A 24,956-nucleotide genomic window follows, 5' to 3' on the forward strand; every position below is an offset into this window, starting at 1 on the left:
CGCTAGATCGGTGTGTGTGACACCGATCTAGCGATCTAGCGATGCGATCCAGCGATGCGTTCGCTTGTAACCAGGGTAAACATCGGGTAACTAAGCGCAGGACCGCGCTTAGTTACCCGATGTTTACCCTGGTTACAAGCGTTAAACTAAAAAAAAAAAAACAGCACATACTTACATTCTGGTGTCCGTCAGGTCCCTTGCCGTCTCTGCTTCCCGCACTGTGACTGCCGGCCGTAAAGTGAAAGTGAAAGCACAGCGGCTGTGCTTTCACTTTCACTTTACGGCCGGCAGTCACTGAGTGCGGGAAGCAGACTGCAAGGGACCTGACGGACACCAGATGTAAGTATGTGCTGTTTTTTTTTTTTTAGTTTAACGCTTGTAACCAGGGTAAACATCGGGTAACTAAGCGCGGTCCTGCGCTTAGTTACCCGATGTTTACCCTGGTTACCCAGGGACCTCGGCATAGTTGGTCGCTGGAGAGCTGTCTGTGTGACAGCTCCCCAGCGACTACACTACGATTTACCTACGATCACGGCCAGGTCATATCGCTGGTCGTGATCGTAGGTAAATCGTATAGTGTGACGGTACCCTTAAGCTCTGTCAATCAACATATGACAAAGGTCAAATTGAGGTTACGCAACGGTGCACTGAGCCCTTGGACATCTCAAGGGTGCACCAAAGCCCCCTCAATTGCATACAAAATAAATACTTTTTTACAGCAACTAAATCACTAGATTCGATACTACAATTATGAATTTTTAGGAAATTATACCTGTACTAGATGGTAGCCCAATTCTAACGCATCGTATTCTAGAATATGTATGTATTCATGTACGTCGCGCTTAGCACAGCCACGTAGTATATAACACAGCCACGTAGTATATAACACAGACAGCCACGTAGTATATAGCACAGCCACGTAGTATATAGCAGCCACATAGTATATAGCAGCCACATAGTATATAGCACAGTCCAGGTAACACAGACAGCCACGTAGTATATAACACAGCCCACATAATATATAGCACAGCCCACGTAATATATAGCACAGCCCACGCAGTATATAACACAGGACACGTAGTATATAACACAGCCCACGCAGTGTATATCAGCCAGGCAGTATATAACACGGCACACATAGTATATAGCAGCCAGGCAGTATATAACACTGCCCACATAGTATATAGCAGCCAGGCAGTATATAACACAGCCCACATAATATATAGCACAGCCCACGTAGTATATAACATAGCCCACATAGTATATAACACAGCCCACGCAGTATATAACACAGCCCATGTAGTATATAGCAGTGTGGGCACCATATCCCTGTTAAAAAAAAAAAATTAAAAAAAAAGTTATATACTCACCCTCCGGCGTCCAACGAAGCTGTCCCGATGCGCGTGATGCTGCCGCCAGCTTCCGTTCCCAGTGATGCATTGCGAAATTACCCTGTCTCACGAGACCGCTAAGTCATCTGGGTAATTTCGCAATGCATCACTGGGAATGGAAGCTGGTGGCAGCATCGCGCACATCCGTGGATGGCGGAAGGTGAGAATAGCACAATTTTTTATTTTTTTAAATTATTTTTAACATTATATATTTTTACTATTGATGCTGCATAGGCAGCATCAATAGTAAAAAGTTGGTTCGGGATGGGGCGACACACTGGCACTGACTGGAGAGGAGTAGGGAGGGAACACTGACTTGAGGAGAGTAGGGCGGGGCCAATTTGCGGCCGGACTAAGCCTGGCCCTGACCAATCAGCGACAGGGGATTTCCGTTACAGACAGACAAACAGACGGAAGTACCCCTTAGATGATTATATAGATAGATAACTGTTAGATTATATAACAAACATTTGTCACCTCTGTCTGGGTTCACTTACCACATTTGGGCAGCTGCAGCCCAAAGTGGAAGATGGCTGTGTAAATGCGCATGTTAATGGATCTGATTTTTCTTGATTAATGGTTGGAGTAAAAAATGGTTCTTTCAGTAAATGGTTCAGACTGCCATGTGTTCCATTATTAGGAGCTGGGTGAATTTTTAACAAATCTGTAAGAAAACAAAAGCTGGTTATTTGACTTTCTAGACTCTCTCTGAACCTTTCTAAGTGAGTGTGTTTTGAGAAGAGTATTTGATAAGGGAGGGATACATATAAAAGGCATCTGTCAGGAGGATCAACCATCCTATGCTGTCTATATGGGAATGTAGGTCATAGGAAGCTGAAGAAAATGATATCTGTGATCTGATGTTTTATTTTAGAGAAAATCCACATTTTTATTATATTTAAATGAGCTGTTCAGGACTATAGGTCAGACACTGATCTGCATGAGAATCTGTCTCCAGAGATTATTATAAAAAAGAGGTGTTACTAGTGCGATATGAAACTAACACAGGACTGTAGAATAGAACTTTTGTTTCTTGAAAATGCATTTTTGCAGCTCTATGAGATCTGCTCTGTTGCAATAGTTTTGCAACTCTTCCTGTGAGATGGAAGCTGAAACAGAGGAACTTGCAGATGTGTCAGTTATAGTCACACACAGCTCTGCAGTGAGATCAGGGAGCAACCATTACATAACACACTGGCAACTCCCGTTCATGTAAAATAATCTCTGGAGGCAGATTCTCATGCAGTCCTTAACTGCTTATTTATTTATAAGAAAAATGTGGATTTCTCTGAAATAAGACATCAGATCACAAATATCAAGGCAACATTTTATTTAGCTTCCTATGACCTACATGCCCATATAGATGGTTTAGTAAGGTTGTTCCTACTGACAGATTCCCTTTAAGGGATGGCTGCAGAATATGGCTGGAAAAAGCTTTAGAGGATGTCCAATACTTTTACATTGATGACATATCCACAGCTGATCGGTGGGGGTGTCTGGTGTCGGACACCGGCCGATCAGACATTGATGATCTATCCTATTGATAGGTCATCAATGTAAAAAGTAATGGAAAACCTGTTCTGTACAGTGATATTATGGTGATCCTGCAGACAGTAGCTCCATCAAGATCATTAATAGATGCAACTCTTACTTGACATTCAATGTAACCCTCTAATCACGGCACTTACATGGTATAAACACAGAGAGGAAGTAAGGAAGGTGATTTTAGAGCGACACAAGACACCCAGAGATGCTGTGATCATTTCTGTTACATATAATGCAAACTACATTACAATATGTAATTGATATGTAAATATAAATTTACAGATATAGCCATTTTTTAGATATAAAAGAAATATTGATTTGAAAATGTAAAGGAAAGCTGGTAACAGGGAAAATTATAACTCACCACACATTAGGTTGTACAGCTCTATATTATCAAAGGAATCCACTTCTTCTTGCTCTTTAAATCCCGGGCCATGCCCTATAAAGATAGCCTGAAACAATATCGAATGAGGGTCCATTTACATGAAAAGATAATCATTTACAGGATGAATGATGCGATCGCAACTGACAAGCAGGCGACGATGTCAGATAAGTGTTTATAAAATCGTGACTGAAATGGTGGCAGGTAGAGTTGAGCGACCTTGACCTTTTTAGAGTCGAGCCGGGTTTTGCGAAACCCGACTATGTCCAAAGTCGGGTCGAGTGAAATCGGCCGATTATGACGTAAAGTCGGGATCGACCGAAACACGAAACCCAATGCAAGTCAATGGGGCAGCATAGTCGGCAGTGAGTGGGGGCCAGGAAAACACCTAGAGTGCCCATTTTAATGTCAAAACCATCCATTCTTCTTAATGAAGCTTGTCAAGCGTAATTTACCTTATAATAATTGGAAGGCATTTGAAATTGGGGGTCATTTGGCTAAAGTTGTGGGGGGTAGGGCTGGTTCAAGTAATTAGTGGGCCCAGGAAATCTGGACCACGTCACGGCAGTGGAGCAGGGAGAGGTAAGTATTTCAACTTTGCAAGTGCTGTGAACCTGAGCAAGCAGGGGGGGCCCACTCGTTGGCATTGGCACTGGCACAGGGCCCCTCAAAGTACAGCGGTGTGTTTGCACGGCGGGGGCGCCTCCCACCGGCAGCAACACTTTTGCGTACTATGAGAGGCCCTGTGCCAGTGACGTCGCCAACTAGTATTCCTCCCCCCACCTGATGAAGGAACCTGCACTTTCATCTGCACCTTCCTCTTTGTCCCCGTGTAAGGTGGTATGGTATGCGGGAAGAGCAACCTGACTTTCAGCAGGGTCACAATGTTGTTGTGTAGCGTGCACGGGGAATGTTGCGTTATGGGTCAATGTACCAGCAGACTCATCTATCACTGGCTGGGCAATGGGCACGATGAAGTGGAAACACAGATATAGGCCCAAAGAAGAAAGTGGGCTAAATGCAGTTCAAAATTGGTAACACAGGAATAACCAGGGGGCATTGCAGTGGAGGACAACTGGAATGAGAGGCTGACACAGAGAGTAGGGCCAAATCAGTAAGTAGTCGAAATGCAGTTCAAAATTGGCAACCGTAGTAAACAGGCGGCACAGCTTTGTTCAGTGGAGGAGAACAGCAAGGAGTGGCAGACACCGATAGTAGGCCCCAACCCAACTAGTAGGCCAAATGCAGTCTAACATTAACAACTACTTAATGAGAGGCTGAAAATGGTATTTCAGGACAGGAAACCAGGAGAACAGCAAGGAGTGGCAGACACCGATAGTAGGCCCCAAACCAACTAGTACGCCAAATGCAGTTGTTCCATTTAACCACAATTTAATGAGAGCCTGAAGATAGAAGCTCAGGAAAGGCAACCTGGGGAACACCTTGGAGTGTAACACACCATCTCTCTCCACCCCATACCCATTTTGTAGGCCTAATGCTGTGTACTTTTCTACAACTACTAAACGAGAGTCGGAAGACCGAAGCAATGGCAAGGAAACCTGGGGAACACCTTGGAGTGTAACACACCATCTCTCTCCACCCCATACCCAATTTGTAGGCCTAATGCAGCCTACTTTCCGACACCTACTAAACGAGAGCATGAAGATCGAAGCTCAGGAAAGGCAACCTGGGGAACACCTTGGAGTGTAACACACCATCTCTCTCCACCCCATACCCATTTTGTAGGCCTAATGCAGTGTACTTTTCTACAACTACTAAACGAGAGTCGGAAGACCGAAGCAATGGCAAGGAAACCTGGGGAACACCTTGGAGTGTAACACACCATCTCTCTCCACCCCATTCCCCATTTTTTAGGCCTAATGCAGCCTACTTTCCGACACCTACTAAACGAGAGCATGAAGATCGAAGCTCAGGAAAGGCAACCTGGGGAACACCTTGGAGTGTAACACACCATCTCTCTCCACCCCATACCCATTTTGTAGGCCTAATGCTGTGTACTTTTCTACAACTACTAAACGAGAGTCGGAAGACCGAAGCAATGGCAAGGAAACCTGGGGAACACCTTGGAGTGTAACACACCATCTCTCTCCACCCCATACCCAATTTGTAGGCCTAATGCAGCCTACTTTCCGACACCTACTAAACGAGAGCATGAAGATCGAAGCTCAGGAAAGGCAACCTGGGGAACACCTTGGAGTGTAACACACCATCTCTCTCCACCCCATACCCATTTTGTAGGCCTAATGCTGTGTACTTTTCTACAACTACTAAACGAGAGTCGGAAGACCGAAGCAATGGCAAGGAAACCTGGGGAACACCTTGGAGTGTAACACACCATCTCTCTCCACCCCATACCCAATTTGTAGGCCTAATGCAGCCTACTTTCCGACACCTACTAAACGAGAGCATGAAGATCGAAGCTCAGGAAAGGCAACCTGGTGAAAACCTTGGAGTGTAACACAACCTGTCTCTACACCCCATACCAAATTTGTAGGCCTAATGCAGCGTAGTTTCCACCAACTACTAAACGAGAGCCGGAAGATCGAAGCTCATGAAAGGCAACCCGGGGAACACCTTGGAGTGTAACACAACCTCTCTCTACACCACGAAAGGGCTGATTCTTAGGAAGGAAGGCTGTTGTAAATAAGCATTGCGCGTCCGAGGGTGATTATATTCTTATTCGGTATCTACTCACCCTCGGACGCGCCATGCTTCTTGATTTGTAATTAATGTTTATTTGCAATGTGCTTTTGACTTACTCAATTATTTTTTTAATTATTGATTTTATTAAATTAATAGTTTAACATCTTATTGGAAATAATTTAAAGGAGACGCGACAGGACAACACTCGGTGGATGCCATATCTGTGTTAACAACTCCAAAAAACTTTCAGTTAACTTCTTGCAGGAGAAAGAAATTGTAGCTGTTGGACCTTTGTAGTACAGTTCCAGATATTTGTTGTGTGTTTGTTTTGATTGTTAAAATGTCTGCATTTGAGATCTCAACACGATCTTATTTTTTATAATCAAATTAATTTTTTAAATATTTTATTAGGTTGGTTCAAGGGGTACACGGGCCGCAGTAGACAGGTCAGTGGAGGCCTAGTGGAAGGAGGGACCGCAGATGCGCCACTGTTTCACCCATACACAATTAGTAGGCCTAATGCAGCGTAGTTTCCAACAGCTACTAAACGAGAGCCGGAAGATCGAAGCTCAGGAAAGGCAACCTGGGGAACACCTTGGAGTGTAACACAACCTCTCTCTACACCACGGAAGGGCTGATTCTTAGGAAGGAAGGCTGTTGTAAATAAGCATTGCGCGTCCGAGGGTGATTATATTCTTATTCGGTATCTACTCACCCTCGGACGCGCCATGCTTCTTGATTTGTAATTAATGTTTATTTGCAATGTGCTTTTGACTTACTCAATTATTTTTTTAATTATTGATTTTATTAAATTAATAGTTTAACATCTTATTGGAAATAATTTAAAGGAGACGCGACAGGACAACACTCGGTGGATGCCATATCTGTGTTAACAACTCCAAAAAACTTTCAGTTAACTTCTTGCAGGAGAAAGAAATTGTAGCTGTTGGACCTTTGTAGTACAGTTCCAGATATTTGTTGTGTGTTTGTTTTGATTGTTAAAATGTCTGCATTTGAGATCTCAACACGATCTTATTTTTTATAATCAAATTAATTTTTTTTATATTTAATGATGTTGGTTCAAGGGGTACACGGGCAGCAATAGACAGGTCAGTGGAGGCCTAGTGGAAGGAGTGACGGCAGACAGGCATCAAAGGCCTAACATTGGGCTGGCTGTAGGCAAGTTAAAATTGGTTCCAGGGGAACACGGCCATCAGTGGCCTGGTCAGTGTAGTTGTAGTTGAAAGAACGGGACGCAGACAGGCTTCGAAGGCCTAACATAATAACATAGGGCTGGCTGTAGGCAAGTTAAAATTGGTTCCAAGGGAACACGGCCATCAGTGGCCTGGTCAGTGTAGTTGTAGTTGAAAGAACGGGACGCAGACAGGCTTCGAAGGCCTAACATAACAAACTTGGGCTGGCTGTAGGCACTTTTAAATTTGTTCCAGGGGTACATGGGCAGCAGTGTGTGGTCAGTGGAAGTCTAGTGGAAGGAGTGACCGCAGACAGGCTTCAAGGCCTAACATAACAAACTTGGGCTGGCTGTAGGCACTTTTAAATTGGTTCCAGGGGTACACGGGCAGCAGTGGTCTGGTCTGTGGAAGTCTAGTGGAAGGAGTGACCGCAGACAGGCTTCGAAGGCCTAACATAACAAACTTGGGCTGGCTGTAGGCACTTTTAAATTGGTTCCAGGGGTACACGGGCAGCAGTGGTCTGGTCAGTGGAAGTCTAGTGGAAGGAGTGACCGCAGACAGGCTTCCAAGGCCTAACATAACAAACTTGGGCTGGCTGTAGGCACTTTTAAATTGGTTCCAGGGGTACACGGGCAGCAGTGGTCTGGTCTGTGGAAGTCTAGTGGAAAGAGTGACCGCAGACAGGCTTCGAAGGCCTAACATAACAAACTTGGGCTGGCTGTAGGCACTTTTAAATTGGTTCCAGGGGTACACGGGCAGCAGTGGTCTGGTCAGTGGAAGTCTAGTGGAAGGAGTGACCGCAGACAGGCTTCCAAGGCCTAACATAACAAACTTGGGCTGGCTGTAGGCACTTTTAAATTGGTTCCAGGGGTACACGGGCAGCAGTGGTCTGGTCTGTGGAAGTCTAGTGGAAGGAGTGACCGCAGACAGGCTTCGAAGGCCTAACATAACAAAATTGGGCTGGCTGTAGGCACTTTAAATTGGTTCCAGGGGTACATGGGCAGCAGTGTATGGTCAGTGGAAGTCTAGTGGAAGGAGTGACGGCAGACAGTCTTCGAAGGCCTAACATAACAAAATTGGGCTGACTGTAGGCACTTTTAAATTGGTTCCAGGGTAACACGGCCAGCAGTGGCCTGGTCAGTGTAGTAGTTGTAGAAAGAAGGGACCGCAGACAGGCTTCGAAGGCCTAACATAACAAAAATGTCAAAACAATGGTATTGTCAGTGCCAGGCATTGAAGGATGTCAGCGCCTAGACTACACATTGGTGAAGCTGTGAGAGATAATTTTGCTAGTGGTAGAGCACTGTTTGAGCTGGGGGGGGGAACTGTCTTGTGGCCGGCGGTACAGGCACAGGGCCCCTCATATTACAACGGTGTGTCTGACGTTGGGTGCGCACCACCACCGCCAGAGACACTTTATTGTACTATGAGGGACCCAGTGGCAGTGCCGTCGACCAAAAGCGGCCACACCCACCTCTTCAGACAAACAGCACTCTCAAGGGTCCAAGCGCAAAGTGGCGATAGCACGGCCCCGTGTGGGGAGTTTGACCATTTCGTGAGGTGGAAACATGTCGTATGCTGGACAATCAGGTGAAGAAAATTACGAGATTGGAAAAGTCATTCAGAATAGTCCACAGGCAAGACCTTTTCATAGGAAAGCTAGGTGTCAGCCGGGCAGGGTGGGGCAAAAGATTTTGAAATCCAGTTGTGGTTCATTTTAATGAAGGTTAGATCATCTACATTTTGGGTAGCCAGACGAGTCCTTTTTTCTGTTAGTATTGAACCTGCAGCACTGAATACTCTTTCTGATAGGACACTAGCTGCCGGGCAAGCAAGCTCCTGCAATGCATATTCTGCCAATTCTGGCCAGGTGTCTAATTTGGATGCCCAGTAATCAAATGGGAATGACGGTTGAGGGAGAACGTCGATAAGGGATGAAAAATAGTTTGTAACCATACTGGACAAATGTTGTCTCCTGTCACTTTGAATTGATGCTGCAGTACCTGTCCTGTCTGCGGTCATAGAAAAATCACTCCACAACCTGGTCAGAAAACCCCTCTGGCCAACGCCACTTCTGATTTCTGCCCCTCTAACACCTCTGGTCTGCTGGCCCCTGGAGCTCGTGTGAGAACGATCACGGGCGCTGTGTGCAGGGAATGCCAGAAGCAAACGGTCAACAAGAGTTGATTGTTTTGTTGCTAATATTAGTTCCAAGTTCTCATGTGGCATAATATTTTGCAATTTGCCTTTATAGCGAGGATCAAGGAGGCAGGCCAACCAGTAATCGTCATCGTTCATCATTTTTGTAATGCGTGTGTCCCTTTTGAGGATACGCAAGGCATAATCCGCCATGTGGGCCAAAGTTCCCGTTGTCAAATCTGCGGTTGTGCTTGGTTGAGGGGCAGTTGCAGGCAAATCTACGTCACTTGTGTCCCTCAAAAAACCAGAACCCGGCCTTGCCACGCCACCAATTTCCCGTGCCCCCGGGAAAGCTTCCTCATTAAAAATATACTCATCCCCATCATCCTCCTCATCCTCCACCTCCTCTTCGCCCGGTACCTCGTCATGTACACTGCCCTGACCAGACAATCGCTGACTGTCATCAAGGCTTTCCTCTTCCTCTGGTGCAGACGCCTGATCCTTTATGTGCGTCAAACTTTGCATCAGCAGACGCATTAGGGGGATGCTCATGCTTATTATGGCGTTGTCTGCACTAACCAGCCGTGTGCATTCCTCAAAACACTGAAGGACTTGACACATGTCTTGAATCTTCGACCACTGCACACCTGACAACTCCATGTCTGCCATCCTACTGCCTGCCCGTGTATGTGTATCCTCCCACAAAAACATAACAGCCCGCCTCTGTTCGCACAGTCTCTGAAGCATGTGCAGTGTTGAGTTCCACCTTGTTGCAACGTCTATGATTAGGCGATGCTGGGGAAGGTTCAAAGAACGCTGATAGGTCTGCATACGGCTGGAGTGTACAGGCGAACGGCGGATATGTGCGCAAAGTCCACGCACTTTGAGGAGCAGGTCGGATAACCCCGGATAACTTTTCAGGAAGCACTGCACCACCAGGTTTAAGGTGTGAGCCAGGCAAGGAATGTGTTTCAGTTGGGAAAGGGAGATGGCAGCCATGAAATTCCTTCCGTTATCACTCACTACCTTGCCTGCCTCAAGATCTACAGTGCCCAGCCACGACTGCGTTTCTTGCTGCAAGAACTCGGACAGAACTTCCGCGGTGTGTCTATTGTCGCCCAAACACTTCATAGCCAATACAGCCTGCTGACGTATGCCAGTAGCTGCCCCATAATGGGAGACCTGGTGTGCAACAGTGGCAGGTGCGGATGGAGTGTTTGTGCGACTGCGGTCTGTGGACGAGCTCTTGCTTCTGCAGGAGGACGAGGAGGAGGAGGAGGAGGAGGGGGTGCGAACGGCTACAGACAACTGTTTACTAGACCGTGGGCTAGGCAGAACTGTCCCAAACTTGCTGTCCCCTGTGGACCCTGAATCCACCACATTTACCCAGTGTGCCGTGATGGACACGTAACGTCCCTGGCCATGCCTACTGGTCCATGCATCTGTTGTCAGGTGCACCTTTGTGCTCACAGATTGCCTGAGTGCATGGACGATGCGCTCTTTAACATGCTGGTGGAGGGCTGGGATGGCTTTTCTGGAAAAAAAGTGTCGACTGGGTAGCTCGTGGCGTGGTACAGCGTAGTCCATCAGGTCTTTGAAAGCTTCGCTTTCAACTAACCGGTAGGGCATCATCTCTAACGAGATTAGTCTAGCTATGTGGGCGTTCAAACCCTGTGTACGCGGATGCGAGGCTAAGTATTTCCTTTTTCTAACCATAGTCTCATGTAGGGTGAGCTGGACTGGAGAGCTGGAGATCGTGGAACTAGCGGGGGTGCCGGTGGACATGGCAGACTGAGAGACGGTGGGAGATGGTATTGTTGCCGCCGGTGCCCTAGATGCAGTGTTTCCTACTACGAAACTGGTGATTCCCTGACCCTGACTGCTTTGGCCTGGCAAAGATACCTGCACAGATACAGCAGGTGGTGCGCTAAATGGTGGTCCTACACTGCCGGAAGGGATGTTGCGTTGATGACTAGCTTCATTGGCCGAGGGTGCAACAACCTTAAGGGACGTTTGGTAGTTAGTCCAAGCTTTCAAATGCATGGTGGTTAAATGTCTATGCATGCAACTAGTATTGAGACTTTTCAGATTCTGACCTCTGCTTAAGGAAGTAGAACATTTTTGACAGATGACTTTGCGCTGATCAATTGGATGTTGTTTAAAAAAATGCCAGACTGCACTCTTTCTAGCATCGGATACCTTTTCAGGCATTGCAGACTGAGCTTTAACCGGATGGCCACGCTGTCCTCCACCAGGTTTTGGCTTTGCCACGCGTTTTGGGCAAGATACGGGCCCGGCAGATGGAACCTGTGGCGATGTTGATGCCTGCTGCGGCCCCTCCTCCTCCTCTGCTTCAGAACTGCTGCCGCCTGCACCCTGTTCCCCCAATGGCTGCCAATCGGGGTCAAGAACTGGGTCATCTAATAACTCTTCTTGTACCTCCTGCGCAACTTCGTCTGTGTCACCGTGTCGTTCGGTGGTATAGCGTTCGTGATGGGGCAACATAGTCTCATCAGGGTCTGATTCTTGATCAGCACCCTGCGAGGGCAATGTTGTGGTCTGAGTCAAAGGACCAGCATAGTAGTCTGGCTGTGGCTGTGCGTCAGTGCACTCCATGTCAGATTCAATTTGTAATGGGCATGGACTGTTAACTGCTTCACTTTCTAAGCCAGGGACGGTATGTGTAAAGAGCTCCATGGAGTAACCCGTTGTGTCGCCTGCTGCATTCTTCTCTGTTGTTGTTTTTGCTGAAGAGGACAAGGAAGTGACTTGTCCCTGACCGTGAACATCCACTAACGACGCGCTGCTTTTACTTTTACCAGTTTCACGAGAGGAGGCAAAAGAGCTAGAGGCTGAGTCAGCAAGATAAGCCAAAACTTGCTCTTGCTGCTCCGGCTTTAAAAGCGGTTTTCCTAATCCCAGAAAAGGGAGCGTTCGAGGCCTTGTGTAGCCGGACGACGAACCTGGCTCCACAGCTCCAGACTTAGGTGCAATATTTTTTTCCCCACGACCACCTGATGCTCCACCACTACCACTACCCTCATTACCAGCTGACAATGAACGCCCCCGGCCACGACCTCTTCCACTAGACTTCCTCATTGTTTTAAAAACGTAACCAAACTAACGTTATTTGTTGCAGTCACACAACTTACACGGTGAGCTATAACTTCAGTATGATTTAGCTACCCCTTTACAGGTTGGTGAGACCACAGCGAAAATCAGGCCCAATGTTACACACTCTTTTTTTGGTGGCTGCAAATTAGAGAGATGCCCCACACGCAGGACTGTCACTGAAGCACAAATGTTAATATTAATGTCACACTATTATTTTTTTTTTATTTTTATTTTTTTCAGGAACACTTTAGAAACCCCCCAAAAAAAAAAAATAGATTTTTGCAGGGAGAATTTAGAAAACAAATGTAACAAACTATATGCTTTCTATGGGCCACTGAGTGAGAGATGACGCACACAGGAATCAGGAGTGGCACACAAGCCCAGAGGCCAATATTTTTCTACCAATGATTGATGGAGTTATTTTCTCTGGTAGATTTTGGAACCCAAATCAAGGAAAAAAAATATAGGCTTTCTATGGACCACAATTGGAGAGAGAGAGAGAGAGAGAGATGGCACACCCAGGAGTCAAGACTGGCACACAAGCAGAAAGGCCAATATTAATCTCCCACTGTTTTTTTTGTTTGTTTTTTTTTTTTTTTTTTCAGGGAGACTTTAGAAAAAAAAATAATAAAAAAAATATGATTTTATCAGGAAGAATTTAGAAACCAAATAAAATAAAATGATTTTTTCAGGGAGAATTTATAAAAAAAATAAAAACAAAAATAGGCGTTCTATGGCCCACTGACTGAGAGATGACGCACACAGGAGTCAGGAGTGGCACACAAGCCCAGAGGCCAATATTTTTCTACCAATGATTGATGTAGTTATTTTCTCTGGTAGATTTTGGAACCCAAATCAAGGAAAAAAAATATAGGCTTTCTATGGACCACAATTGGAGAGAGAGAGAGAGAGAGAGATGGCACACCCAGGAGTCAAGACTGGCACACAAGCAGAAAGGCCAATATTAATCTCCCACTGTTTTTTTTGTTTGTTTTTTTTTTTTTTTTTTCAGGGAGACTTTAGAAAAAAAAATAATAAAAAAAATATGATTTTATCAGGAAGAATTTAGAAACCAAATAAAATAAAATGATTTTTTCAGGGAGAATTTATAAAACAAATAAAAACAAAAATAGGCTTTCTATGGCCCACTGACTGAGAGATGACGCACACAGGAGTCAGGAGTGGCACACAAGCCCAGAGGCCAATATTTTTCTACCAATGATTGATGTAGTTATTTTCTCTGGTAGATTTTGGAACCCAAATCAAGGAAAAAAAATATAGGCTTTCTATGGACCACAATTGGAGAGAGAGAGAGAGAGAGAGAGAGAGAGAGATGGCACACCCAGGAGTCAAGACTGGCACACAAGCAGAAAGGCCAATATTAATCTCCCACTGTTTTTTTTGGTTGTTTTTTTTTTTTTTTTCAGGGAGACTTTAGAAAAAAAAATAATAAAAAAAATATGATTTTATCAGGAAGAATTTAGAAACCAAATAAAATAAAATGATTTTTTCAGGGAGAATTTATAAAACAAATAAAACCAAAAATAGGCGTTCTATGGCCCACTGACTGAGAGATGACGCACCCAGGAGTCAAGACTGGCACACAAGCAGAAAGGCCAATATTAATCTCCCACTGTTTTTTTTGTTTGTTTTTTTTTTTTTTTTTTCAGGGAGACTTTAGAAAAAAAAATAATAAAAAAAATATGATTTTATCAGGAAGAATTTAGAAACCAAATAAAATAAAATGATTTTTTCAGGGAGAATTTATAAAACAAATAAAAACAAAAATAGGCGTTCTATGGCCCACTGACTGAGAGATGACGCACACAGGAGTCAGGAGTGGCACACAAGCCCAGAGGCCAATATTTTTCTACCAATGATTGATGTAGTTATTTTCTCTGGTAGATTTTGGAACCCAAATCAAGGAAAAAAAATATAGGCTTTCTATGGACCACAATTGGAGAGAGAGAGAGAGAGAGAGATGGCACACCCAGGAGTCAAGACTGGCACACAAGCAGAAAGGCCAATATTAATCTCCCACTGTTTTTTTTGGTTGTTTTTTTTTTTTTTTTCAGGGAGACTTTAGAAAAAAAAATAATAAAAAAAATATGATTTTATCAGGAAGAATTTAGAAACCAAATAAAATAAAATGATTTTTTCAGGGAGAATTTATAAAACAAATAAAACCAAAAATAGGCGTTCTATGGCCCACTGACTGAGAGATGACGCACCCAGGAGTCAAGACTGGCACACAAGCAGAAAGGCCAATATTAATCTCCCACTGTTTTTTTTTTTTTTTTTTTTTTTTCAGGGAGACTTTAGAAAAAAAAATAATAAAAAAAATATGATTTTACCAGGAAGAATTTAGAAACCAAATAAAATAAAATGATTTTTTCAGGGAGAATTTATAAAACAAATAAAACCAAAAATAGGCGTTCTATGGCCCACTGACTGAGAGATGACGCACCCAGGAGTCAAGACTGGCATACAAGCAGAAAGGCCAATATTAATCTCCCACTGTTTTTTTTTTTTTTTTTTTTTTTTTCCAGGGAGACTTTAGAAAAAAAAATAATAAAAAAAATATGATTTTATCAGGAAGAATTTAGAAACCAAATAAAATAAAATGATTTTTTCAGGGAGAATTTATAAAACAAATAAAACCAAAAATAGGCGTTCTATGGCCCACTGACTGAGAGATGACGCACCCAGGAGTCAAGACTGGCACACAAGCAGAAAGGCCAATATTAATCTCCCACTGTTTTTTTTGTTTGTTTTTTTTTTTTTTTTTTCAGGGAGACTTTAGAAAAAAAAATAATAAAAAAAATATGATTTTATCAGGAAGAATTTAGAAACCAAATAAATTAAAATGATTTTTTCAGGGAGAATTTATAAAACAAATAAAAACAAAAATAGGCGTTCTATGGCCCACTGACTGAGAGATGACGCACACAGGAGTCAGGAGTGGCACACAAGCCCAGAGGCCAATATTTTTCTACCAATGATTGATATAGTTATTTTCTCTGGTAGATTTTGGAACCCAAATCAAGGAAAAAAAATATAGGCTTTCTATGGACCACAATTGGAGAGAGAGAGAGAGAGAGAGAGAGAGAGAGAGAGATGGCACACCCAGGAGTCAAGACTGGCACACAAGCAGAAAGGCCAATATTAATCTCCCACTGTTTTTTTTGGTTGTTTTTTTTTTTTTTTTTCAGGGAGACTTTAGAAAAAAAAATAATAAAAAAAATATGATTTTATCAGGAAGAATTTAGAAACCAAATAAAATAAAATGATTTTTTCAGGGAGAATTTATAAAACAAATAAAACCAAAAATAGGCGTTCTATGGCCCACTGACTGAGAGATGACGCACCCAGGAGTCAAGACTGGCACACAAGCAGAAAGGCCAATATTAATCTCCCACTGTTTTTTTTTTTTTTTTTTTTTTTCAGGGAGACTTTAGAAAAAAAAATAATAAAAAAAATATGATTTTATCAGGAAGAATTTAGAAACCAAATAAAATAAAATGATTTTTTCAGGGAGAATTTAGAAAACAAATAAAACCAAAAATAGGCGTTCTATGGCCCACTGACTGAGAGAGAGAGAGAGATGGAACGCTTAGTACTGGCACACAAGCCCAAAGGGCAATATTAATCTCCCTTTTTTTTTCCAGGGAGAATTTCTAAAACCCAAAAAAAAAAAAAAATAGGCTTTCTATGGCCCACTATTTGTGAGAGAGATGGGACGCTCAGGACTGGCACAGATGGCACGCTCAGGACTGGCACAGAAGCCCAGAGGCCAATATTAATCTCCCTTTTTTTCTGGGAGAATTTATAAAACCAAAAAAATATTTAAATAGGCTTTCTATGGCCCACTATTTGTGAGAGAGATGGCACGCTCAGGACTGGCACAGATGGCACGCTCACAACTGGCACACAAGCCCAGAGGCCAATATTAATCTCCCTTTTTTCAGGGAAAATTTATAAAACCAAAAAAAAAACTAAATAGGCTTTCTATGGCCCACTATTTGTGAGAGAGATGGCACGCTCAGGACTGGCACAGATGGCACGCTCACAACTGGCACACAAGCCCAGAGGCCAATATTAATCTCCCTTTTTTCAGGGAAAATTTATAAAACAAAAAAAAAATTAAATAGGCTTTCTATGGCCCACTATTTGTGAGAGAGATGGCACGCTCAGGACTGGCACAGATGGCACGCTCACAACTGGCACACAAGCCCAGAGGCCAATATTAATCTCCCTTTTTTTCAGGGAGAATTTATAAAACCAAAAAAAAAATTAAATAGGCTTTCTATGGCCCACTATTTGTGAGAGAGATGGCACGCTCAGGGCTGGCACAGATGGCACGCTCAGGACTGGCACACAAGCCCAGAGGCCAATATTAATCTCCCTTTTTTTCAGGGAGAATTTATAAAACCCAAAAAAAAATAAAATAGGCTTTCTATGGCCCACTATTTGTGAGAGAGATGGCACACTCAGGACTGGCACACAAGCCCAAAGGCCAATATTAATCTCCCACTGTATTTTTATCAGGGAGAATTTATACACCCCACAAAAAAAAATACAGAAAAATGAAAAGGCTTTCTATGGCCCACTATGTGAGAGAGATGGCACACACAGGGATGGCACTCTAGCAGAAATGCCAAATTGCCAATCTTAATCTCCCACCAAAAAAAAAAAAACAGGGAATGTCCTACAATTACTATCTCCCTGCCTGCAGTAATCTCAGCCAGGTATGGCAGGCAGCTACTATCTCCCTGCCTGCAGTAATCTCAGCCAGGTATGGCAGGCAGCAATAAGGAGTGGACTGATGCACAAATGAAATAAAAAGTGTGGACAAACAAAAAAGATAGCTGTGCAGAAAGGAAGGAACAAGAGGATTTGTGCTTTGAAAAAAGCAGTTGGTTTGCACAGCGGCGTACACACAGCAATGCAGCTATCAGGGAGCCTTCTAGGGCAGCCCAATGAGCTACAGCGCTGAGGGGAAAAAAAAAAAAAAAAAAACTTCCACTGTCCCTGCACACCGAGGGTGGTGTTGGACAGTGCAAATCGCTGCAGCACAAGCGGTTTTGTGGTTAATGGACCCTGCCTAACGCTATCCCTGCTTCTGACAAAGCGGCAGCAACCTCTCCCTAAGCTCAGATCAGCAGCAGTAAGATGGCGGTCGGCGGGAACGCCTCTTTATAGCCCCTGTGACGTCGCAGACAGCAAGCCAATCACTGCAATGCCCTTCTCTAAGATGGTGGGGACCAGGACCTATGTCATCACGCTGCCCACACTCTGCGTTTACCTTCATTGGCTGAGAAATGGCGCTTTTCGCGTCATTGAAACGCGACTTTGGCGCGAAAGTCGCGTACCGCATGGCCGACCCCGCACAGGGGTCGGATCGGGTTTCATGAAACCCCGACTTAGCCAAAAGTCGGCGACTTTTGAAAATGTTCGACCCGTTTCGCTCAACCCTAGTGGCAGGCAGACAGGACACGGGAAATCTAGTACGTAGCAGGTAGTGGTGAATGGTTAAACAAACACAACCATGAGGTCTAGGCAAATAATCACATGGGGGGCCACTTGTAAAACCTCGCATAGAGCACAGCAGAGACCATCAGCCATAGAGGAAGATGATAAAGCCCTGCTGAGCTGAGGCAGATGCATAACACTTTCAGGAACTGTTTACAGGAGTTTTTTCATATTAGTAGAGGAAGCATTATGCTGTCAGGTAACACTTCTATACACAGCTGATCATAAAAGATCCACTATCACAATAGGCGATATTATGGATGACTGTGCTTCCCCTCCCAATCTTAATCACTTTTGCACATGCTTCTTAGACACTTCAATACAAAATATGAAGTTGGCTTCTACATGTGTTGTTTTCTGAAACAGTAGGAAATATGAGCCTAAAAAAATCCTAGAGGGCCACTGTGAAAATTGCAAGATTTATATTCTTTTTCATTTTAATACAAATTGTGATAAGAAAAAAATAAACTTTGCCAAAAAATATATTTATTTAACTCAAAACACTGATTTAAGCAAAACGTTTCTTATGAAAGCTTTCCTTTAAATAACGTGGCATCTTTTCAGACTGTCCAATATCAGAAAATGAAATCTACACCTCCTATTAGACGGTGCAGATCTGTGCTAAAATTTGCAACATTTTCTGTAAAACTTCTTAAATCTCTCAAAATTTTGTTAGTCACACCCTCGTGATAAAACACATTCTTATAGCATGGTATAAAAAGTGACAACTTTGGACATTTTGCGACTTTGAGGATCAGTTTGCAGTAAAAACTGACAAACGTTGCTTGATAAATGTAAGTCAACTTGAATACATTTAGTGTGAAGTAAACCACCCACTGAAGTCTTCGCAGGTTTGTCATATCACGGATGCATCATCTGTATGCCATCAGCGTGGCATTATTATTCCATCCTTATTTCAAAGGAGCTGTTTTTGGCCATATGAACATTTGTGGATTAGTCTTCTGCGTGGGATCCTCACCGAAAATCCATGAATATAATCACAAGAAAATGCTTGTTTCAGCATTAGGCGGAGTACGCACAAGGGTACTTTACAGTTCGTATATGGACTGCAATGACTGGACCGACCAATCCAAACTCACAGCTTCATATACTGTATGTAAACGGGTCTGTTGGTTCGGGCATTGTTCAGACAACCTGCAGTCAGTTCGGGCATTCTGGTCCATATACTGATCATAAAATACACTTCTGTCTATAGACGTTTCTTCAGTTTTTCATGGAGTGAGAATTGTGACGTAATTTACAAATCTGGCTTATACCTATTAGCCTTGCTAACCAAGCCCACTTTCACATACACATATCAAAATTGACAAGAGTGGCATAAAATTGGAAAGATTAGGAAAAATTTGATGTGTGACTAAATTTGCAACTTTTTTATGCCATTAACCTAATGCACAAGCCTTCATGATTCCACCCAAAAGTGTATTAGAGATTTGTAAAAAGTTTAATTTATACAGTGGTTTAAAAATAGTTAAAAAACCTGAATGTCATATATTTAAAACTAGCTGAAGAGCCCGGCGTTGCCTGGGCATAGTAAATATCTGTGGTTAGTTATAGCACCTCACTTGTCTTATTTTCCCATCACACCTCTCATTTTCCCAATCACATCTTTCATTTTCCCCCTCACACCTCTCATTTTCTCCCTCACTCCTCTCATTCCCCCTAACACTTGTCATTTCAACCTCACATCTGTCATTTTCTGATCACGCCACTATTTTTCCTCACTCCTCTCATTTTGCACTCACACCTTTTCATTTTCACCTCACACCTCTCATTTTCACCTCATCACCTCAGTATATACATGTTTGTCATCTCCCTTATATATAGTATACATCTGTATGTCATCTCCTGTATATAGTATATACCTGTATGTCATCTCCCCTGTATATAGTATATACCTGCTGTGTGTCATCTCCCCTATATATAGTATATACCTGAATGTCATCTCCTTCTATATATAGTATATACCTGTATATCATCTCCTCCTGTATATAGTATATACCTGTGTGTCATCTCCCCTGTATATAGTATATATCTGTGTGTCATCTGCTCCTGTATATAGTATATACCTGTGTGTCATCTCCTCCTGTATATAATATATACCTGCATGTTATCTCCTCCTGTATATATATGTACCTGTATGTCATCTCCTCCTGTATATATATGTACCTGTATGTCATCTCCTCCTCTATATAGTATATACCTGTGTGTCATCTCTCCTGTATATAGTATATATCTGTGTGTCATCTCCCCTGTATATAGTATATACCTGTGTGTCATCTCCTCCTGTATTAGACCTCATTCACACGTTATTTGTTCAGTATTTTTACCTCAGTATTTGTAAGCTAAATTGGCAGCCTGATAAATCCCCAGCCAACAGGAAGCCCTCCCCCTGGCAGTATATATTAGCTCACACATACACATAATAGACAGGTCATGTGACTGACAGCTGCCGTATTTCCTATATGGTACATTTGTTGTAGTTTGTCTGCTTATTAATCAGATTTTTATTTTTGAAGGATAATACCAGACTTGTGTGTGTTTTAGGGCGAGTTTCGTTTGTCAAGTTGTGTGTGTTGAGTTGCGTGTGGCGACATGCATGTAGCGACTTTTGTGAGATGAGTTTTGTGTGGCAACATGCGTGTAGCAACTTTTTGTGTGTCGAGTTGCATGTGACAGGTTAGTGTAGCAAGTTGTGTGCAGCAAGTTTTGCGCATGGCGAGTTTTGCGCGTGGCAAGTTTTGTGTGGTGCCTTTTGAGTATGTGAAAGTTTTGTGTGAGGCAACTTTTGCATGTGTTGCAACTTTTATGCATGTGGCAATTTTTCCGCATGTGCAAGTTTTGCGTGTGGCGAATTTTCCATGAGGTGAGTTTTGCACTTGTGGCGAGTTTTGCGTGAGCCTAGTTTTTGCATGTGGCGAGTTTTGCGCGTGGTGAGTTTTGAGCGGCGACTTTTGTGTTTCGACTTTTATGTGGCGAGGTTGGTGTATGTGTGGTGAAATGTGTGCTGAGGGTGGTATATGTGTTCAAGCACGTGGTAGTGTGTGGCGCATTTTGTGTGTGTGTTCATATCCCCATGTGTGGTGAGTATCTCATGTCGGGGCCCCACCTTAGCAACTGTACGGTATATACTCTTTTGGGCCATCGCTCTCATTCTTTAAATCCCCCTTGTTCACATCTGGCAGCTGTCAATTTGCCTCCAACACTTTTCCTTTCAATTTTCCCCATTATGTAGATAGGGGAAAAATAGTTTGGTGAATTGGAAAGTGCGGAGTTAAAATTTCACCTCACAACATAGCCTATGACGCTCTCAGGGTCCAGACGTGTGACTGTGCAAAATTTTGTGGCTGTAGCTGCGACGCTTCCAACACTTTTCCTTTCACTTTTTTCCCCATTATGTAGATAGGGGCAAAATTGTTTGGTGAATTGGAACGCGCGGGGTTAAAATTTCGCCTCACAACGTAGCTATGACGCTCTCGGGGTTCAGACGTGTGACTGTGCAAAATTTTGTGGCTGTAGCTGCGACGGTTCAGATGCCAATCCCGGACATACACACATACACACACACACATTCAGCTTTATATATTAGATATCATCATTGATCAATAATAGAAGTATTGTAAAGTACCTCCATGCTTTTGAACTCGTTATCGTAACCATGATTGCCACCTCCACAAAAGGTATATTTATCGTTCCTGTCGAAAGATAATTTATGTAAAATGTTATTTCTACTTGCTTATATAGCGTCATCATATTTTACAGATCATCACCACTGTCCACAACAGGACTCACAATCTAAATTCCCTATAGGTACCGTATGTCTTTGGGGTGTGGGAGGAAACCTGCGTAACCGGAGGAAACCCACAGGAAGAACATACAAACTCTACATCAGTGACGTATGGTTACTGCAGTTAGTAATGTTTTGATTACAAGACACTTTAGATTTGATTGTTAAAGGGTATATCTGGGAGTTTATAAAAAAACAAAAAAGTTACCTTACACACTAACAGGCAGGTAATTGCAAAAAAATTTTTTTTCACTTTTTTCAGTGTTTGTTAGTCTCCTTAGGGTCTTGAAGCTGTGATTGTCTGAACACTTACACTATACATAGGAGTGCATCTCTTATGAATCTTTTATGAATGCCAGCTTCCACAGGAGTATTGTAATGACAGGCACAGGTGTCTTCTCCGTGACTTTTATGGCAAGTGATCACGTCATGGGTGCGCCGATGGTTGGATGGAATGACATGTCCCCCTGCCAAAGCAAGCTAATTGGCACTGTCAGACTGACAGCTGCATTTAACATTTTAACAGCTGCGGGCAGAGCTCGGCTCAATCCGCAGCTCTTAGAGGCAGGCGATGACTGATTACCGTAAATCAGCCATCATATGCTGGGAAAGATGCGGGCTCGGTGTGCAAGCTAGCATCAAAGGCAGGGACACAACATATGACATAACTGTACGTCATATGTCGTGAAGGGGTTAAGAAGGGCCTGTAGGTCTCTCTGTGATTTAGTCTGCGCTAGTATGAACCCTTTTATTATTCACAAAATAATAGTTCTGTAGTATCTTATTTTAAAACTTCTCATTGTGCCGTTCCTCTATTTATACTTACTGGAAATGTATAAATTGACAACTAGATGTTACCATTACCCTTATATATGGAATGTGTCCCTATACAATCCCAAAACTGTCATTTTTTTTCCTTCACAATGGATAAGAATAATGGTTTCCAGCATCAGTTATTCGTCATCATTATCAGTAAGGGTGCATTTACATGAGCTGATAAATTGCTTACAATGAGAGTCAATTGACAATATAAGATGTTAATAAGAGCTTGTTTACTTTCATGTACCTGCAAAAGGGGTCCCGCAGTGATACCCACAGAGCAGTGGCCAGATTACCGATTAGGCACAGTAGGAATCGGCCTATGGGGCCCTGCTCAGCACATGAAAATCATTTTTATTTGATATTGAAATAAATTTACAATCAGCGTGCCTGTCTGGCTTGCTGATATTGGGGGCCACTGGAGCAACAGAGCTTCAATGTGAACCTTGCAGGAAACACATAGTGAAATCATTTTTCATTTTTTTACAGGTACATACGAGAATTGAGGAGTCATAGTTGCCACGCCCAAAAGCATAGATGTCCCTCCTCTATGTGATTGCCCAGAAGGGGTGTGGAGAAGGGGAAAGTGGAAGTGATTTTTGTTGTTTTTAATTTACACCAATTTGTGGCATAAATCATAGTAATCTGTAATGAAATGCAAATCCGTTTACTTTTATATTGTTAATTTGTCAAAGGTTGTTTTTTTCCCCTAAACTCCACCTCTTTCTACTTTTTAAAAGTGGAAAGAGGGGAAAAAAGTCACAAATTAGGGGGCAAAAATGGTAATAGACAAAATTTGCACTTGGCGGAAAGTCACTTAAAAGCTTTGATTTGCCCCAAGGTTTTTAGTTCCCCAGCTACAGAGGCCTAGAGAGATCATATATATATACAACTTTGGGTACTGGAATGTATTGGAAAATGCAAGAAAAAAGGTCACTTGAGCATCTATAAAAAAAAAGGTTTGCCCATGAAGAGGGTACAAGCTGCCATAGCCCCATCAATACTAGCTTCTGATAGAACACACTTATGGTTTTCTTTTCTCTTTATATTGTACCTTACAACAAGCCACTGTCTGTCCACGTAGAGATGAACGTAATCAATTCGAATATGGTTGGCGTAATGGAATCTTTTAGGTAGGTCATACTTCATGTAAGGTTTAAAATGCTGTACCGTCCTCCGGCACTGCAAGCAAGTATTATGTAAAATTCATTGTTAGAGAAAAACAAGGCAATGCTAATGATCATTCTAAAGTATATTACTTAGCACTTCTAAACACAATGTGATACAAAAGTAATGTAAGAATAATAACATGTTAACCAGAGAAAAAAAAGTGATGCCAAAGTGGACCCCAAACCCTTTTACATGTGCACCATAACAGTTCCTTACCCTCCCTGGGTCCGGCTTTGGCTCTCTGCCGCTGATCTGATCCCAGTGTTTTAGTGTCTTGCTGCAGAGGTAACGTCACGTTGACAGCTCACATCACCACTGCAGCCAATCACTGAGGCTGCTGACTCCCGCCGTCTACATCAGCTGTGTTTTCTGAGCTCACTGATTGGCTGCAGAAGTTATGTGAGCTATCAACCTGACGTTACCACTGTAGCCAACTTGCTCCCGCCATCTACATTAGCCTTGGTGCTGAGCTTAATGATTGGCTGCAGTAACGATGTGATGTGAGCTGTCGACATTATGTCACCACTGCAGGGAAAACACTGAGACTGAAATAGAGATGGAGAGCCCCGATGCTGAGCTCGGTGAAGTTGAGTACCTGCTTTGCTTCTCATGTTATGTGTATAAAAGCATTTTGGATCCAGTTTTCTTAAAGTAAAAAAACTCTAAGTACTTTTGTGTTTCAATGTGATGACAAGTATTATAACTGTATTACACGGTAAAAATTAATTTGCACTTTTTTTCCAGTTTGTCTTTGTTTGCTCTGTGACACTCAGACTCTGGTGTACTGCCTAATTGTTCTATTGTTTAACTACATGAATATTTTTTCAGTAATTCATGTAGAATGGCATCAAAAGGCAAAATGGTTTATTAACATTCATCCTTTCCATTCCAAGGCCCCTGTCACAACTCAGTTGTCGGATTACCTGAGGCCAGGGGCTCCTTCCCTGTCCCTTATGATAGAGGTGCCCTGGCTATCCCTGCTCCCTGGATTACTTCTGATGGTGAAGACGCCGGAGCCATGTACCTTGCTGAACTCCTGAATCGGCCCTATATTTGTCCCCTTCCCCCACCCAGGGAAGCGGGGAGTAATAGTGCATGTATATACACAAACCAGAGAAAAAAGATAGGACAAACAGGGATAAAGGGAAAAACCAAACATACAAATATGCACACACAGACAACAGAGAGGAACACATGGGAGA

General features: G+C 42.9%; 1 protein-coding gene across 2 annotated transcripts in view; it reads right to left on the reverse strand.

Annotated features, from left to right (window-relative positions):
* ENPP3 (ectonucleotide pyrophosphatase/phosphodiesterase 3) overlaps positions 1 to 24,956 on the reverse strand; it is a 214,116-nt gene that overhangs the window by 41,450 nt on the left and 147,710 nt on the right. For both annotated transcript variants that reach the window (XM_069726011.1, XM_069726012.1), the window contains exons 15-18: positions 23,639 to 23,766; positions 21,607 to 21,673; positions 3,301 to 3,388; positions 1,889 to 2,055 (exon numbers count right to left, since the gene is read on the reverse strand). In XM_069726011.1, coding sequence (XP_069582112.1) covers positions 1,889 to 2,055; positions 3,301 to 3,388; positions 21,607 to 21,673; positions 23,639 to 23,766 — 450 coding nt within the window. The remainder of the gene's footprint in view (positions 1 to 1,888; positions 2,056 to 3,300; positions 3,389 to 21,606; positions 21,674 to 23,638; positions 23,767 to 24,956) is intronic.

Source organism: Ranitomeya imitator, chromosome 5 (assembly GCF_032444005.1).
Source record: "Ranitomeya imitator isolate aRanImi1 chromosome 5, aRanImi1.pri, whole genome shotgun sequence".
Classification (NCBI taxonomy): domain Eukaryota; kingdom Metazoa; phylum Chordata; class Amphibia; order Anura; family Dendrobatidae; genus Ranitomeya; species Ranitomeya imitator.